The 19784-nt window shown below is 37.6% G+C and overlaps 1 protein-coding gene across 1 annotated transcript; it reads right to left on the bottom strand.

Annotated features, from left to right (window-relative positions):
• Positions 1 to 4416: 4416 nt before the first annotated feature.
• LOC131436058 (uncharacterized) lies at positions 4417 to 5899 on the bottom strand. The gene is made up of 6 exons (XM_058604510.1): positions 5385 to 5899; positions 5076 to 5327; positions 4923 to 5022; positions 4763 to 4864; positions 4544 to 4699; positions 4417 to 4470 (listed from the first exon to the last, which is right to left on the bottom strand). The coding sequence occupies exons 1-6, from the start codon at positions 5897 to 5899 to the stop codon at positions 4417 to 4419; spliced, it is 1179 nt and encodes a 392-aa protein (XP_058460493.1).
• Positions 5900 to 19784: the final 13885 nt, after the last annotated feature.

Here is a 19784-nt window from a genome sequence, read left to right as displayed (position 1 = left end):
ATTTATACACCACTGTTGTGTAAAGTGTACACGCATCATGAGTGCGTTTGTTTATTTCCTTTTACCTCTTCCACTGAATCGCACCAAAGTGCTAGAGCATTAGCTAATAAATTCTCTGAGGTGGATGCAGATACTTTTACAGAGGTGTACACGCCGGTGAGCACTCTGCTGTATGGTTTTCGTAGATGAAGCGTGGACACGCAAAATCAGCAAAATAAAACAATTTATCGTAAAATTTTCGGTTTTCCTTGCAAATTTTTCATAGCAAGGCCAGATCTACTCTCTATTAATTGAAGTTCACAGAAGTGTTCGCTCACCATCACGCGCCAGTGGTCACTTGGGTGTATTTAGACGAGAGCGCGTGTGAGCGATTCATGCGAAGAGAATGTGTTTCACTCGCGCCAGCTGCTTTAACCACAAGCACACACTCAAATGCTGTCTATTCGACACTGAGAAGAAGTGCGCTTTCCTCTTTGTGCGGTGCTTCGTTTTTTTCATCCTCGGTGTGGCAAAAATCTGACTCTAGCGTGTATCTCTCTGGTGAAATGCCATCTCTGCAGTCCAGTTTGGGCTATTGATGTGGAGCAAGTTTAAAATTTCTAATGATCGATATTTTCAATCTATATTGCCAGTTAATTTTTGGTTTATAGTCCAATGGACTTTCTTTTCACTGGACTCGCAGTGTTGCAACATCGAGTCGTCAAAGTACGGGTAAAAATCCTTTCTTTCTTGCGAAATACTCGAATTTTCTCTGCACTAACACAATACAACGTGCTCCACCGTTGATGCGTTTCACCGGAAGTCAGGTGGCTTCAAACAAACGGACATCAGGAACCAACATCGAACACATACATACATACCTTGATTTGTATTTGTCTTGTATCCGACGAAATTATATCAATAGCCCAATTACACCTAGTGCAACGAATTTCGATATTTAGGCTTCTCTTAGCCAAGCTTGTTTTCAAGTTTTGTTTGCATGCAGTTATTTTTATAGCGTTAAGTTGCTCTTGTGAATTTGTAACAATGGTACTACCACTTCGACTTGCGACTTCGGTTGAAGCGATATACTTTTTCTTAATATTAATCGAGCTCACTTATTTAAACTAGAAAAATAATATTCAGCAATCAAAATTTACCCTGGGGTAGCAGCAGATTTTTCTGGTGAGAATGACATAACATAGCATTTTATCCAAGCTCGTATGACATTTAAGATTAAAGCAAACCGGTGAAAGCTAAAAATAGGGAGCATGCTCAAAATTTCAATCATATATAATTGAAAACACGTGGCTTTCAATATTCAAATCAATACGTAGAAATATTTCCAATCAGTTGGTGAAAAAATATAAGTAATTGAAACTAATCTGACTGAGCTGTAAGTGTTCAAATTTCTAGGTGAATTTACCCTTGAATTTCTATTTTGTACCCCTATAGAGAAAACAAAAATGTGTTCCACATCAAAAAAGACAAATAATTCATGTCTTTATGATTGTACTTATGTGGTGGATCTATGCTAAGTAGAAGTGAATGTCACGTGGGAATATGGATTCTAAGAAAAAAATACAAAGCTCATGATGAATTAAATAAACGTGGCTCATAAAGATTCTATAATAACAAATATATTATATATCAATATGGATCACTTTAACGAATTCAATACAAATCGAACAAGACATCACAGTAACACCATCTCGTGACGGAAAAAGCTATTAGTTCAGCCATGTTTAATAGTTTGCGTTTCGCGTGCAAAACGAAGTGAAATGTCAAAAATAATTGAGCATAATGCCTAAATGTGAACATTTTCATATTTAAATGTGTTTCTTCTGACGAAAGTAAATATCGCCTATAAATAATGTAGAATTACGTTCTTTTAGACCTTCACTTTCAAGAGTTATGAAGTAGTATTTAACTTTGCTCATGAATGTTATGAATAGTGCTGAAAAGACGAAACCTAAAGGCTGTGAAGGCAATGTTTGGCGGATAACTTCTGATATATAGAACAAAATAAAATGAAATGAACGGTGTATTACAAGTTACTTTGATTGCGATATTTTTTTCATTGCGTTCATGACATTGAATTTAAATTAGCTGCACATTATCTTTTCTCTCAGGGAAAGTTAGAAGGTAAAAGAAAATTGTCATTTCTATGAATTGTCTATGAATTAAAAGTGCATATAGTAAGCGATCTGCCCCTTGCTGTGAACTGTTCTGCGAATAGTTTAAACTTTCAGTCAAAATTTGAAATTTCGATATTTATTTTCTAAAAAGTAATTGCATTTCATTCAACAGACGAACCATTCCAACTTCGACAAATAGAAAGTTTGTTTACCACTAAAAAAAAAGTTAACAAATAACAGTTCGGCTGAAAAGTTCGTATCGTTTAATAGAAACACACATTTTTTTTGCCAAAATTCGTTTTTATTATTCAACATAATTGCCATCAGAGGCGATACAGCGATTATAGCGATCTTCCAACTTTTCGATACCATTTTTGTAGTACGATTTGTCCTCTGCCTCAAAATAGGCCTCAGTTTCAGCGATTACCTCTTCATTGCTTCTAAATTTTTTACCAGCGAGCATTCTCGTGAGGTCTGAGAACAGGAAAAAGTCACTGGGGGCCAAATCTAGAAAATACGGTGGATGAGGGAGCAATTCGAAGCCCAATTCGTTCAATTTCAGCATGGTTTTCATCGACTTGCGACACGGTACATTGTCTTGATGAAACAAAACTTTTTTCTTCTTCAAATGAGGCCGTTTTTTTAAATTTCGTCCTTCAAACGCTCTAATAACGCTATATAATAGTCACTGTTGATGGTTTTTCCCTTTTCAAGGTAGTCGATAAAAATTATACCATGCGAATCCCAAAATACAGACGCCATAACCTTACCGGCCGATTGTTGAGTCTTTCCACGCTTTGGGTTCGGTTCATCGCGTGCAGTCCATTCAGCTGACTGTCGATTGGACTCCGGAGTGAAGTGATGGAGCCATGTTTCGTCCATTGTTATATATCGGCGAAAAAAATCGGTTTTATTCCGATATAACAGCTCCAAACACTGCTCAGAATCATCAATTCGTTGTTGTTTTTGATCGATTGTGAGCTCACGCGGTACCCATTTTGCACAAAGTTTTCTCATATCCAAATATTCGTGAATAATATGTCCAACACGTTCCTTTGATATCTTTAGGGTGTCAGCTATCTCGATCAACTTCACTTTACGTTCATTGAAAATCATTTTGTGGATTTTTTTCACGTTTTCATCGGTAACAGCCTCTTTTGGACGTCCACTGCGTTCATCGTCTTCGGTGCTAATATGACCAGTACGAAATTTTGCAAACCACTTACAAATTGTTGCTTCGCCCGGTGCAGAGTCTGTATAACACTCATCAAGCCATTTTTTGATATCGGCGGCACTTTTTTTCATCAAAAAGTAGTGTTTCATCAACACACGAAATTCCTTTTTTTCCATTTTTTTCACAATAACAAAAGTAGCTTCACTCAAAATGCAATATCTCACAAACTAATAATCAGACAGCTGTCAAATTTATACACGTATCTTTTGAAGGTTGGTACTAACTAAAAATGGTATGGATTTAATTCTAGTGGCGCCCTCTCATAGAAACGATACGAACTTTTCAGCCGATCTGTTAGTATGAAAAGAACAAGTTATATTTATAACTTTTACTTCAGCTCTCGTTGAGGCAAATTACGGTTTATTCATATACTACATTGTTTTGTTTTGAAGCATTTATTTATTCATTAAACCACCTGATATTGTATATTTATATCACTGTAATCGTAATTTTTCAAATTAAGAAATTGTAATACATAATTCGGAAATGTTATTAAAATTCTGGAACTAACATTAAGATTAATTTGTTTAGTTCTGCGTGCACATCCTATACATATTTATATAAATAAGGAATTTTAGAAAAACAAAATGTTCTCATCCGAGTTAGGATCAGATTGCGATTCTGAGCCGTATTAACAGCACGAAAAAGCAGTGTATATCGAGAAATATTCCCTATATTTGGAAATGTTTGGTTCAGTGTACTGATTGGGAAAACTGTCATATGTGCATTAAAAAATTTGTAGTGTATTAGTAACCTTTTTCGCCACCGCAGTTTACTGTGATATATAGTAAATTTGATAATAACCAATAGTAACGGTGTCAAGTTAATGATTACAGAGAACTAGCGATCATGGAGATTGGATTTCCGAGTTGATCGGAATTGTTCTAATTTTTTTATAAGCAATAAATACCTCTTATTATTTTCATTGTAACTTTTATTTAATTTGTGATAATATTTCTGAGTTTGAACATTTTGCACAGTAACAAAACTACATTATTTAAATAGAAACTTTATAAATCAAAATTGATCAAATCACTCGTTTTCAGATAAGCGTGACCGAGCTAATTAGTCGTAGAAACTTTGCATAATGGTAAAATACGAGAATGCAGACTGAAGGGCCTGTCAAGGAAGAAAATGCATGCATAAATTAGACCTGTGTGTTTCGATTCATTAGTAGGGACTGCTTTCTTACCCCCGCAAATGTCGCTCTGGTAATGTTGAAGAATTTGCCTGCAGTGATAGCAACTATCTTTTGGGATCTCATCTGTACGAACAGCAGCAAGTAGCGTTGTTTTGCCGGTCGTTTATACCACAAGCTGCTGTAGATGGCATCGGAAACGGAGGCACTCTATGGAGGAAAGAAATCGTTTTAAATGGAACGGAATAATAACTCCAACTAAACGAGTCTCACGGATTCAATCAGCTCCGTTCCGAGCATTGAAAATGAGAAGATCAAAAATAGGATGTAGTTCAACACAAAGATCATCATTCCAATTTGGAGGTGGTCGTCAACCTGTGAGTATATTTTATTTAATATTTGCATATTCTAGTATTTTGCATATATCTCATACCGTGTACATTATCAACATTAAAAAACACATCTGCATTATACAGAAAATGTACAGCAATCCCAAAACTGGACTAAGAACCCGTTCGAGAAGACGTGAAGCCCTGGAAACGCTGCTGGTGAGTTGAGAGTTCAGGGTGCTAATGACAATACATACTTGAAACAAATCTCGTGTTTGTGAACGATACGAATTAATTTTTCCTTAAAAGCTTCCTCGTCCAAACAGTTGTCCAATTCAGCTATTTCCATTCTGACCAGTTTGAACAGACACGACACGTGGTGCAACATATTCCAGAGAAAGGCTTCGTTCAAGGTCAAAGTAAACAGCAACATGTACTGGACGACGATGGAGAGTATCATCACCACAAGCCAAATCCAGAAGTTTGAGCGATGATCAAACAATACAAAACTACTTACGAAACGATAAAATTACTGCCTTGCCGAGAATACGAGACTAACTACTTGCTCTTGTTCCAGTACTGTTGGTGGCAACTTCACGGTGTCCCCTTCGACCATGTATCGATAGATTGTGACCAGAGCGGGAACGAGTCCGTACAACACAGATTGACACATTACCGCTATGATATAGAATTTCAGTAGTCTTTCCGCCGAACTTTGCAAATGTTTCAAAGTGGATTGTACAGCGAAGCCGGTACTTCCGACGAAACTGGTAAGTACTTCTTGTACTTCGGCGTAGCACAGCTGTAGATCTGCTCGATAGAACACGTGAACACAAAACCGAATAGTGTAGACCGTCATGGCGCTACATTCCAAGATACTTCGTAGTATAAGCAAATTATTCTCCTGCCGAATGGTGAACATCAAACCGGGAAGAATGTACCAGATAACCATAGTGGTGATGTAGAATACGGCTCGCCAACCTGGCGTCCGGGGATCCAAGTCCTGCCACAATCCCACCAGCTTACACAGTTCTATCGTCGAAGTCATCGTACGGAACGGTTGTTTCTTGCCGTTCGACATCCTGACCGGGTTCGGTACTTCTGCGGAATGTAAACTCGGTCGACGGATGACTCTGAAGAACCGTATTCATCAGGTAGTTGGTGCAACATGTGGTTCCCGTCATTAATGTTTCAATGGGCTTCGTTAGTCGAACAACCAGTTAACAAGTAAAATGCCAATGTAGAAGTCTTGAACCGTGGATTCGCAACATCTGGTATTGACAATTCATATCCAGTTTGATATCCTGAATGATACACCTACATTAACGATGTTATTCGATCGATAATTGTATTTCGTATTTGCTGATTTTGCTCCGGGCCTCGGTTCAAAAGTCGGTTTTTGCACTTATTGTATATCTTTTCTATATGAGAAAGGAAAAACTAACGCATGTAATGCTTCGTAACATCGATAACTTACAAAAAACTTGTAGTATTGGATGTTAGCAAACCAGAGCTTAAAATTGTCACACATTCTCAATGAAAGAATCCAATCCAACAGCCTCATTTTCAATATTTTACTGTCTCATTCGTAATTGACCGACGACAGAACAAACGAAGAGAGACGAAGCATTTTCGTTTCTCATTGAAAAAATGAGAGAGAATAATTGCCAACGTCACTCTTTCCTGTATGACAAGACGAAACCAAACTAACCTCTTCAGGGAGCATCAGCAGAATTTTAATTCTCATTCTTTCATCGATGTATTGAAAATCTGTGACGCTTGGCTATAAATAGTGACTAAACTATGACAAATTGAAATAACTACTTCCCGAGCACCAACAGGTAAAAGTTATTGTGATACCTTTTTCTGTCATTTTCGATTCTCACAGCTTCGGTTGAATATCGACACTGCATACTATGGGATTATCATTGAGAACCGCAAATGACTGAAAGGGCAAATGAAAGAAAATACACAATTTTGAAACTACTCTTCCGCTTATGTCATTGACTGGGCATGAATTTTGTTCTCATAGTTTGCAAGCGAAGCTGAAAGTGACAGTAATTGCTCGTCATTTTCGCCTATTTTGAGTCAATGAAAATGACTTTTATTAGCTCTGTTAGAGACATGACCGCGAGATTGACGTAGGACTGCTGTCGACAAGGAGCATATCACTTTGATAATGCACATTTAGTTTTGTATATTGTTTTACAAATGAATCATCCATTTCAAGTAAAACCACAGAGAACAGACATCCAAGAGAAGATTTCAATTTGTGTAAGATATTTAACGGTTGTTTAAAAAAGCAAACACCAAGTAGCAATTCTCCTGTAGAGGGGTTTTGAGCAGTCAATTAATACAATAGTAATTCTTGCGTGCAAAGTTGTCCGCAACAGTGATTTTGAACGCATTTTCACTTGTATGCTTTACACAGCTTTTTTGAAAAAGTTTGTACTAGCTTGGATGTCTGTTTTCGGTGGTAAAATCTCATCAGATTTTAGTAAAAAGCTTTGGATTCAGTAAAGAACCGAACGTTACCTTTTCTCCAACTTTCAACACAGTTGCCAATTATTTCCACGAAGAAAATTCCGAAGAAATCGGTTGCCACACGTTTGGCGAACGGCGCACAAAGTAAACCTGCCACAAACTTGTGTGCCTTTCCCTACAGCGCTAACATTCCGCATCGATTCATGGCACCCATCCATGAAGTTGGACGTCGTATGAATTAGTGACGAAACTTATTCTGATTTAAAATCGATTTTATAAAATCAAATTAAAATATATGAAGAAACCCAATTAACTCTTTGCTTGATTCTATGTAGATTCTATAACACTATCATTTATGGCCCTTAGAACTGTCGATTTGTATATGTATTCTATCCGTGGTGTTTATATTTTGAAGAATTTTCCGCACTTGTTTGAAGCGAAAGCCGCACTGCGAACGGAACGAACAATGAACAGAATAGTTCAAAAGTTCAAAAGAGCGGCTCGAACGACTAGAAAAATACTAATGTATATAGGGCAACGGCTCCCTATTTCATCTGAGCTCCTATTTCCATCTCATCCCTTCACCTCATAACTTTGAACATGAATAATATTTTACAACCTACCGGAAGCAAACTGTGGAATGTTTTAAAATGATTTGAAAAGCTATTGTCACACTTTCCTATTGAAAGAAGTGGTTTTAAATTCTTCGGTGATCGTTTTTTTCATATAAAATAAACTCACTTTTCAATTTAGGACACATTTTCGTCTCGAGATTTACAGTTCGTCATGTTTCTGAATATCTACTAATCGATTCGTCTCAAAACATGATCACTATTTCGCACAATTACACAACCATTGAATGCTGGATGACTTCATAATTAGTTATGTTCACTTGCCACTTGTTTAGTTAACGATTAAAAACTTCAAAAATTACCCGACAAGCAATAAAAGTCTTAAAAAATATGAGATGAAAGTTTTTCACTTCGTTCACTTGATTGCGCTTTGTTTTCATCTCATTTGGTTTCGCAAAGTTGCCAAGTGATCTCATAATGTTACAAAACAAAAAATTGTTTATCTTCCTCAAATTATCATCAAAAAGTATGTTTTTGGTATCCGCGACATTAGTTTAATTATATTATTCATATTAATATTTCAATAAAACTGTTTCAGCTTCGAATATTACCAGAAAGAACGTGTTAAATACTAATGAAATAACCATTGTGGCAAATCTAGTAGCACTGGTTTCATTCCGCTATACGCCAACATAACGCTGTGAAGTGTATGTGTGTTTCATCGGCTGTGCACAGAGATGCCAGATATTTTCATAGAATATATGTATTACTTTGCATAGAAAGTCTATATCTGTTCTATCTGTTTTCACTAATAAAATGATGTTAAAAGATAGTTCTTTAGATCTCCGTAAGCCATTAAACCATTAATTAGACAATTCAACGAGTAAATTTTTCACCAATAATAATAATGTGGAAAAATCCTGGTGGGTACGGTTGTATCGTTTGAGTTTTATATCTGGTAGCGGTGAGGCAGTCGGTCACCAGAATGTCTGCCCAGCCATGGTTTTCCAGCTGGCAGCGTTTAGTCAGCCATCTGGCAGCCATGCGTATGCGGGTGAGAGTGTAATAGTGGAATATTTTCTTTTGATTGCTGCCGCCATTGCTAATTTATGGGATGAATAAAAGATCAACGATAGGATGGATAAAAATCCATTGAGATGAAGTTAGGAGCAGAGTAGTGAAAACATCATTAGTGTTTTTAGCTGTTTTATAAATATTAGTTGAATTTTCAAAAAATGTGAATCTTATTATTATTATTATTAATATCATTTATTTTACCCCGGCTTTAACCTTTTGGTCGTTCACCGGGGCAATGTGAATCTATTCTCAATGTGGAGCAAGGCGAATGAAGCAGTAATATGAAATAGTTACAGTGATTTTAGCACAGACTAACCGACATGACAGTATGAGTAAATTCTTATAAAAAATAATTTTTCGTGATGCACTAGCTCCACCTATATTGTACTGCGCGAACTATTTACTATCTGTACACCCCTTGTGTTATGTAAAAGTTTTTTTACTAGTTGGTTTCCCCTCGTTTGTCAACACCGATCAGCTGCTTGCAGGGATGCCTGATTTCATCAAAATATTTGAAAATGAATCGTCACAATAAATTATTGGATTACGTTGATAATATATTTAACTTTTTCGCGATGTTGGAAGGTAACCATTTATTTGACTCAACGTTGTTCATCTAGACTATTTTTTATTGTGTTGGTAGTTTTCACCCGAAATTAAGTGGCGGCAGACCAGAAGCAAGTAAATAATGTACCAAAACGGGTTCGATTTTGTCTTGCGTTGGAGGATGAGAAGTAGGCACAATTATGTAAATAGTTTTGGCAATATGTATTAAATCTGTATCCTGCATGAAATTCGCATGGACGTATACAAATCAATACATTACAGGTAATTCTGTATGAATGGCCACTCTGTTGGTAAATGAAAAAAAAAACACAGTCTAGATGACAGACAGGATGTTTTTGATAGGGTAACGTGGCGCCATCATGACACATGTGAGCACTGTCCCAAATAAAGGAATATTCGAAATGACCGTTAAAATGATTGAAGAATCTAATTTGAGTGTCCTGTCTGTTAGTCTGTGATTTTAGTGGCTAAATCGGGGTTTGAAGGCGACGTCCTTACAAATGAGATGAAAATTCTGTTGCTCGCATGCAAACGATCAGCAGCTGAATGATGCAGTCACGGGACTGAAGGCTTTCAGAATGTGATATTTTCTACGATATTGATATGCCTTATGCTGGTTTTATTTGCATTCGTTTGGTGTGAATTTCACACAACGAAAACTGCACGACCTATCAAATTGCTCTATATTTGTACTAAACTGGATATTTTTACCTTCGAATTGCAAGAAAAGTAACATTAATAGTTCTTTAGATAACATTTAGAGCCATTAGAACGGCTAATTTTGTATAATGTTCCCCATCGTTGGCCACTTTTCGTTTTCATTTCCTCCAATGCAAACGACCAGTAGCTGGATGACGCAATCGCTCTTGTTTGAAGAGAAACTCACACTGCGAATGTCCAACAGCAGAAGTAGTTGTTGTTTTTCTGCATTTAGGCTTGAGAAATGAAGCCTCATATTCGCCATCAACTGAAGCACCAGTTGAATAATGCCGGTTGTAGTTCCATTATCTTGACGTAGATGGAGACCTGCGCACTCGATGTGTCTCCGTTCATGGATTATCACAGCAGGGTCTATTTATAGATTCGGTTGATTTTGATGTTTCGTGTTTGGACCTATTTTTTCACTATTTAAACAATGTTTTCGTAATAAACTTGGTATTAACAATAATTTCTCAGCTTTTCCTATTGGTTTCGTGAAAGAATGAAAGAAAATACTCAAACAGGGAAAAAGTCATCAAGAAAACAAATGTTGTGTTGTGAAATTTTGCAAATGCTTCCAGGTAAGCATAGTAAAGAAAGACGTAGCCCTACGTAAAAAATAACGCATGTAACGCTACGTAACATCTATAATGTATAAAAAAAGTAACGCTTGTAATGCTTCGTAACACTTATAGCTTACGAAAAAGTAACTCATGTAACGTTTCGTAACATCTATAACTTACAAAAGTATATCGCTCGTAACGCTACGTAACACATTTAACTTACAAAAATGAACCCGAAACCAAGCGTCAAATGCCGAAGTGCCAGTCTTGATGTTGGCTCTTTGTTTGATGCTCATTTTCCGACCTACACTACAAATGTACTGTCACATTTAGCGCGATATCTCAGCTTCTATACGTTCAAATGTCATGAAAATTTTATACGGCATCACTGGAGAATACACAATTGACGTTTAAAAATTTCAGACAGATGGCGACTCTAGGAGCAGCGCTGTTTAAGAAGTCCTGTAACGTTTGAATTGTACAGTAGTTTTTTGACAATATTTTTTACAATTAACCGTGAAAACTGAATATGATTCCAAATTTATGTTAACGTAATACCACATCAAACGAGCCGTAGATTGTAAGAATCCGTCAACTATTCACAGAGATATTGATATGTTTGTGTGTTCGATTTTTTTACCATATCCCAACAGTTGAGGTTTTGAACGAAGCATAATGAAATGACGCTTGGAATCAAAATTAGACCCAATTTCCAATACAGTTGTTTCTGTGTGATTGGAAGATTTAATACAGTACACTTCAGCATAGTATTTTAGCTTGATTTGTTTTTAGTACGGTTCCTTTTTGGCAACATAACTGTTAATAGTTCGACTGTGACGTGTTAAATCTTATATTGGAAATTCTTTATTACCTTCAAATTTAAAGTGATATATTTTTATAACTAAATAGATTGTCACTGTCTTAAATCAATGAATAAACGCAATTTTTGGTATTTATCAAATACATTCAATAAATATTTTGTCCTACTTATTTGAATAAACCAATCAATAACCAGCCTTTCTAGTCACAAACGATTATTGATGCAGAAAACATGTGGATCGATGGAAAAGGTCATCACACTGCTAGGTGAAAAAAGCCTGTTTTTCAAACGAAAACGACATATATTGGAGTCATGTAAGATTATTGCACCAATAGTCAACAGCAGTGGTGGTAAAGCATCGATTCCGAACACGCAAAACGTGTTCGCGTAGGGTGGCTCAATATGATAAATTGAAAATGTTTTAACATTTGAAAATTCGATATTAAATAAATTGGTGAGTCAATAGCAATTAAAATTGAGTAATTTTGGGCATTTCCAACGAGCGTAGGGTGCCTGTATATGGAAAATAGAAAATTTTTTGACTAATCTCATTTCGATGCTCTATTGATTAGTGAATAAATAGCAGTTCGAATTGGATAATTTTTTACATTTTCAGAGAGCGGGGGTGGCGCAATATGAACATTTGTAAGTTTTTTGATTTTTACTAATTTGATGTTTTATTATATATTGATTCAAAAGCAATTAAAATTTGACAATTTTGGACATTTTCAGTGACCGTAGGGTGGTTCTATTTGAAAAATCGACAAAAATTTATCTTAGACTAATTTGATGGTCTGTTGATTCTGGAAATAATTTTTTACATTTTTATCGAGCGTAGGGTGGTGCAATATGAAAATTTGCATATATTTATACTTTTGCTGATTTCATGTTCCATTTAATAGTGAATCAAGAGCAATGAAAATTTGATAATTTTAAAATTTTTGACAAAGGTCGATTCAATGCCCTATTAATTGGTGAATCAATAGCAGTTCCAATAGGATTTCCAATTTACAGCGAGCTTAGTGTGGTTCTATTTGAAAAATGTTAGTATTTGAATTTGCAAATCCGATGCTTCATTGATTGATGAATGAATTAAATTCGAATAGAATAATTTTATACATATCTTGTGGGCGTGGAATGGCTTAATATAAAAATTTGGGAATACTTTACCTTTTGCTAATTCAATGTTTAATAGATAGCAAATGGAATGTTAGAATTTTAAAATAAATAAATAAATAAATAAATAAATAAATAAATAATTTTAAGCATTTTATTCGGTGGTAAGGCAGCTTTATAAGAGAAATTGCGAACTATTTTTCCAAATCGGATGCTGTATTGATTAATATATAAATAGTAGTGGTGGTGAACCATCGGATTTAAACATGCAAATCGTCGAAGTGCCTGTGATTTTGATTGTAATTTTTAACGCGCTATAGCTTTGCTCATCAACTGAAATAGAATTTAGTTTTGATGCTGTAGGTAGGCATTTCATCGAACCATAAATAATGAAACTACGCATCGAATAGAGCTCAATTGACCTTCGCCGATGGTCTGCCAACTGAATGGTTTGGTACATAACACATGGATCAATAAGTCCCGAGACTAAAGCAGAGATGGCGCTCGTAGTAAACCAGTAACCACGTCTTTCTAGAGTACTAACCTTTGCTTGAAACGGGTCAAAATTTTAAGTCGATCCGATCAGAAACAGCTGAGTTATCGAGGTTGGAGTAAAGTCATTTTGTAGTTTGTTTAAAAAATGGAAAAAACCGAGTTTCGTGTTTTGATAAAACATTGTTTTTTAATGGGTAAAAACACCGTGTAAGCGAAACAATGGATTGAAAAATGTTATCCGGACTCTTGTCCATCAAAAGCAACGATTTGTCGGTGGTTCGTCGAGTTTAAACGTGGTCGTACCGATACAAATGACGCGGAACGCTCGGGAAGACCTGTGGAAGCCGTTACACCGGAAAATGTGAGTGAAGTGACAAAAATTATAATGAAAGATCGTAAAGTGAAGCTCCGTGAGATTGCTGAGACGACACAGATATCGCATGGAAGTGTATTTACTATCCTTCATGAAAAATTGAGCATGAAAAAGGTTTTTTTCCAAGTGGGTGCCGCGATTGCTTTCGATGGAACAAAAATAGCAACAATGCACCCTGCCACAAGTCGATGAAAACAATGGCGAAATTGAACGAATTAGGCTTTGATCTGCTTCCCGACACCCCATACTCGCCAGATTTAGCCCCCAGTGACTACTGGCTCTTTGCTGATCTTAAAAAAATGCTCCAGGGAAAAAGATTTGGCTCAAATGAGGAGGTCATCGCTGAAATTGAAGCTTATTTTGGAGCGAAAAATAAATATTTTTATAAACATGGTATTGAAAAATTGGAAAAACGTTGGAACCATTGTATCACCCTAAAACGTGATTATGTTGTTGAATAAAAAAAATTTGCAAAAAAAATGTTGTTTCCATTGTTAGTCTCGGGACTTATTGATCCATGTGTTATTGCTCCGCCGAACAGCAAGCGAACTTTACCATTAACCGAATGAACAGCTTTTGCATATTTTTGCTAGGAAAACATTTCTAAACAAATATGTATAAAGCATTGGTGCTCGGTTCCCGCTTTACCGTTGGCATGGAATTGTAAATAGTTTAAAAATTACAATTTCTATATTAAGCCATCCAGCGCTCGCTGAGAATATCCAAAATTAACAAACGTCGCTCGCTCGCTAGAAGCGTCCAAAATCATCCAATTCTACCTACTACTGATTCGCTTATCTATTGAACATATTTAACTTTCATCCCAGCGTTAGTAAAGAGATGGTCGAAAAACTAACGAAAGATGGACTGAATTGCAATGACGAAATTTCGGTCATCCCGCTGGTGAAAAAAGGAATGGACGTCAACACCCTGAACTTTATCTCCTTCAAAGTTGGAATTCCTGCTAAGTATCGTGATGTTGCACTTAATCCTGACACATGGCCTCAAGGTGTCCTCTTTCGCGAGTTTGAGGACAACCGGAAGCAGGATGTCTGGTGTCCGCCTATCGATGTTTCTCCGCCTACTCCAGATAAGAATGACCGTAGTACGCCTGTGAGTATGGAACAGCAAGGTACACCTGGATCGCCTTTTTCCCTCTTGACAACACCAATGACGTTATGAGATTGCATGGAAATATACCGGGACGCACTGTTATAGGCATTTTGGAAGCTCCTGAACCCCTCACCACAGTCGAGCCATTGCAGCCAGCGTCCTCCAGCCGTCCTGGTCCTGTGTGTGGGTGTGATGAAGGAGTCTTCCAAACATTTCTCCACGGCAAGTATTGTCTTTTTTATTTGCATCCATGTCCTGATCTTGCTCGCGCTTGTAGATGTCTACCCCTCGTTGGAAACCTCTTGCTGCCCAGCACCATTGATGCGCGTGATTTATCGTTTGAGGTTGGACTGGGACGCAACATAGTTAGCATCATGGAAGCCCCCGATACGTTCCCCACAGTCGAGCCACTGCCGCCAGCGATCGTCAGCCGTCCCGGTCCTGTGTGCGGAAACGAAAAGGGGGTCTTCCAAACCACCACAAATGGCAAGTACTCATCTGCATTGAACGGTTCTAGCACTGATCCGATCCCAGTTTCCAGCCTTCCATCGCAAGTCCGATCAAGTAACTCCAATCTGCAGATTTACTACCAAAACGTCGGTGGTATGAACTCATGTGTCGACGAGTATTTGTTAGCAAGTTCAGACGATTGTTTTGACATTATCGCTCTTACCGAAACTTGGCTCCGAGAAAACACGCTGTCTGTCCAGGGGTTTGGTGCCAGTTACGAAGTTTTTCGAACCGATCGCAGTACTCTTAACAGTCCCAAATCTACCGGAGGCGGGGTGCTCGTTGCGGTACATAGACGTTTCGAAGCGCAGTTGATCGAATCAACGCCTGGTAGTCGTGTCGAGCAATTGTGGATCAGTGTCAAGCTAGCCGAGTTCACACTCTTCCTCTGCGTGGTCTATCTTCCACCTGATCGATGTCGCGATCTTGCTCTAATCAATGCTCACTTAGAGTCCCTTCATGAAATTTTTTCAACTCACGCGCGTCCAATCGACGAAATTTTAATTGTTGGAGACTTCAATTTTCCCGGAATCAAATGGCAAGGAACTTCCGGTGGATTCTTTTTCGCTGATCCGACGCTTTCAACATTCCATGTTGGCATTACGACCTTGCTCGACGGTTATAGTGTGAACTTACTTCGCCAATCGAATCCTGTTGCCAACGAAAACGACCGAATGCTGGATCTATGCTTCTCGAGCAGAGCAGATGTTGCACCTATAATTAGTGCCTCACCGTTTCCTTTGGTCAAATCTGTTCGACATCACCCGCCACTTCATATTGTGCTCAACTCTAATCTTCCACCAGATGGCTACAACACGACCGACATCATCAGCTATAATTTTAATAAAGCTGACTACACTAAAATGACCGACTTTCTAATACATATTGACTGGGAGGAAATTCTCGACAATGATGATGTCAACGCTGCTGTACAAACGTTCTCTAACGTCATGAGCTACGCGATTGACTTCTTTGTACCAAAACGATCCAAACGGCTGTCCCTGCATCCACCATGGCAGACCACCGTAGTGAGACAACTGAAAACGACTAAAAGAGCCGTCCTAAAACGGTATTCAAAACATGGCGGATACACACTGCGTAATCAATATGTCCAGATCAATCAATTATATAAGAAAACTGTCAAGCGTTGTCATGTCAGCTACTTGAAAAATGTACAACGGAAATTGAAATCCAATCCGAAGTCTTTTTGGAAACACGTGAACGAGCAAAGGAAGGAGTCTGAGTTACCTTCTATAATGAAGTTTGGAGAGTTTACTGGTTCGTGTAAGCGGGAAATCTGCCAGCTTTTTTCGGAAAAATTTTCTCGTGTCTTTACAAACGAAACTTTAAGCCCGCAACAAATTACACTCGCCGCGCTCAACGTTCCAGAATCTAATAATTCTTTAAATCTCATTCATATTGACGAGGATTCGATTCGGACGGCAATCGCTTGCATGAAGTCGTCTACCTCCTCTGGCCCTGACGGTTTACCGGCAGTTATATTGAAAAATTGCTCGACTGGTGTAATTGCTCCCCTTTGTCGACTATTTCGGATGTCACTCTCTAAAGAAGTTTTTCCCAACTTATGGAAATCTTCTTTTATGTTCCCAGTGTATAAGAAAGGTGACAAAAAAGACGTGAACAATTACCGTGGCATCACATCGCTTAGTGCAGTTCCTAAACTGTTTGAAAAGGTTATTCTGGCACCGATTTTCAACCACTGCAAGCAATATATTGTTGACACTCAACATGGTTTTATGCCCAAGCGCTCCACAACCACCAACCTATTGTCATTCATGTGCTACGTGACTGATGGTATGTCAAAAGGCTTACAAACAGACGCTATTTACACCGATCTCTCTGCTGCCTTTGATATAATAAATCACAATATAACAATTGCTAAATTGGAAAGACTTGGATTCGGCTCTAGCATCCTTCGGTGGCTGCAGTCATATCTTGTAGATCGTCGTTTAGCAGTGACAATCGGCGATCACGTTTCCAATGAGTTTATCGCTTCGTCCGGAATTCCGCAGGGTAGTCATCTCGGGCCTTTAATATTTTTACTGTATTTCAACGACGTCAACTTTACTCTAGAGGGCCCTCGTCTATCGTTTGCCGATGACGTTAAGATCTACTATTACATTCGAAGCCCAGAAGATGCAGGTTTTCTTCAACGACAGTTGTTGAGCTTCGCCGAGTGGTGTAAAGTAAACCGTATGAAATTGAATCCTGACAAATGCTCGACCATCACATTCTCGAAGAAGAAAGAGCCATTTCATTTTGATTACTTTCTGGAAGGATCCCCGATAGTCAGAACGACGTGTGTTAAAGACCTTGGTGTCTTTCTCGATGAGCAACTGACATTCAAGCAACACATCAGCTATATCGTTTCTAAAGCTTCTCGCAACCTAGGATTTGTTATGAGGATGGCTAAACATTTTACAGACGTGCACTGTTTAAAATCTCTGTTTTGCTCGCTTGTTCGTTCATCCTTGGAGTACTGTTCTGTCGTTTGGAACCCTCACTACATAAACGGAGCTCATAGAATCGAATCGATACAACGCAGATTCATTCGCTTCGCCCTACGGCGCTTACCGTGGAACAATCCTCACCAACTACCAAGCTACGAAAGTCGCGGGTTATTAATCGGTCTCGATACACTACAAGTTCGTCGAGATGTGGCACGTGCTTCACTGATAGCGGATGTTTTGACCGATAGGATTGACTGCCCTGCTTTGCTCCGCGAAATTAATATCAACGTCCGACCCCGGGCTCTTCGCAACAGTGCATTTCTTCGACTTCCTTTACGACGAACCAACTACGGTGCTAACAATGCTATTATTGGCTTGCAGAGATCATTCAACCGCGTTTCATCAGGATTTGACTTCAATCTATCACGCAGTAGGATACTTGGAAATTTTTTATATATTACTAGAAATTATCATTAGGACCATATTGTGTCTGTTGATTATACCTAAATAAATAAATAAATAAATAAATAAATAAATAAACATTAAAATACCAAAAATCAAAATATTTTCAAATTTTTAATTAAATCTCCCTACGATCGCTGAAAATGTTCTTATCATCATCATGAAAATCATCTTATCTGAACTGCTATTAATTCATCAACCAATAGAGCATCGAATTGACATTAGTCAAAAACTTTACCATTATACAGGTAGAACCATCCTATGGTCCCTGAAAATCTCAAAAATGAGCAATTTGTAATTGATATTAATTCACTAGTAAATGAAACATTTTATCAGCAAAAGTCAAAATACTTACAAGTTTTCATATTGCGCCATCCTACACTTTCATATTGCGCCATCCTACATCCACACTTTAACAATTTTTCAAAAAGAAAAACCTTACGGTGGCAGATAATTTCCAAAGATTTTTTACTCTTTAATAAATCATCGAATTAGTAAAAAAATCCGAATTTTCAAATTTCGCCACTCTACGCTCTCTGAAAATGTCTAAAATTATCCAAGTTGAACTTCTATTGATTCAACAATATAGAACATCAAATTTAAATTCGCTCGTTGAAAATACCTGAAATTACTTAATTTTCTTGACTATTGACTCACCAGTTTATTAAACATCGAATTTGCAAGAGTAAAAAAAATCCCTTTTCGTATTTCGGTCCGCCAACCGAACGGTTCGAATCAGATTGCTTCGCCAAACACCGAGCACAGAACACCTTCGCATTAAACGAGGGAATAGTTTTCGAACCTATCGCATGCTTACGCTCGGTGAACATTTTTGAGTAAATTTGCAGAAGCATCGGCGTTCGGTTCGCAATTTACCACCACTGGTCAACAGTAATGTTCTTTGCTTCGGCTCAATTGAAATGATAACATTTTTTCAACTGAGCATTGACTACAGATATCGAAACTCTTTTCGAATAATGGTTTTAATTGATGACAAAAAGTTAGGGGTTAAATAACTTTAAGTACAATCATTTAAGGCAGATTGGGTTGTAAATTGTTCCCCTAGATGGCTCCACAATATCTAGAAATTGATGTTGGTAGAATAGATCCAAAATATATGTCTTATTCAGTAGAAATATGATAATTGTAATTGAGTGCATCCAAAGGAGTAATGATTGCTGTAATTAGCTGTGTAATAATGAAAATGAAGTAAACGACAATTTTAATAGGCACTTCCTACAAGTATAAATTCTTGTTTCAAACAACTTCAAGGTACAGAGTATCGATTAGGGCATCAGTGGAATGAAGTTCACCATCAATCTGTTACGGATGTTTGGTTTCTTGTCTCGTTCAGACAAAACCATTCGATCCTGGAGGGCCAAATATTACATGGTGTCTAGCATCTCGTGGGTAGTGGTTCCCTTAATTTTGTTTCCTCTTCGACAAAAGCAAAGCTTTCGGGATACAATGAAAGCGATAATAGAAGCTCTCATTTCGATGAAAATGGTTTATCAAGTATTTTCGATTGCTTACCATCGTCCGCAGTTGGAGCGAATCATCGATGATCTGCAGTGTCTCCTAGGAAAATGTTCGCTGGATACTCACTACGAGGTTCAAACGATATTCCGGCAATGGAAATTCTTT

This window comes from Malaya genurostris, chromosome 1 (assembly GCF_030247185.1).
Source record: "Malaya genurostris strain Urasoe2022 chromosome 1, Malgen_1.1, whole genome shotgun sequence".
Classification (NCBI taxonomy): Eukaryota; Metazoa; Arthropoda; class Insecta; order Diptera; family Culicidae; genus Malaya; species Malaya genurostris.
The sequence above is the reverse complement of the archived record's forward strand: the minus strand, read 5'-3'. Positions and strand labels throughout refer to the sequence as shown.

What these genes read in the sequence shown, in the direction of transcription:
- LOC131436058 (XM_058604510.1), bottom strand. Translation starts at nt 5,899, where the DNA reads ATGTCGAACGGCAAGAAACAACCGTTCCGTACGATGACTTCGACGATA. An exon ending in TAATGTTGATAATGTACACG is followed by an intron (nt 4,865 to 4,922) that starts GTATGAGATATA and finishes ATATACTCACAG; the next exon opens with GTTGACGACCACCTCCAAAT. An exon ending in GAACGGAGCTGATTGAATCC is followed by an intron (nt 4,700 to 4,762) that starts GTGAGACTCGTT and finishes TTTCCTCCATAG; the next exon opens with AGTGCCTCCGTTTCCGATGC.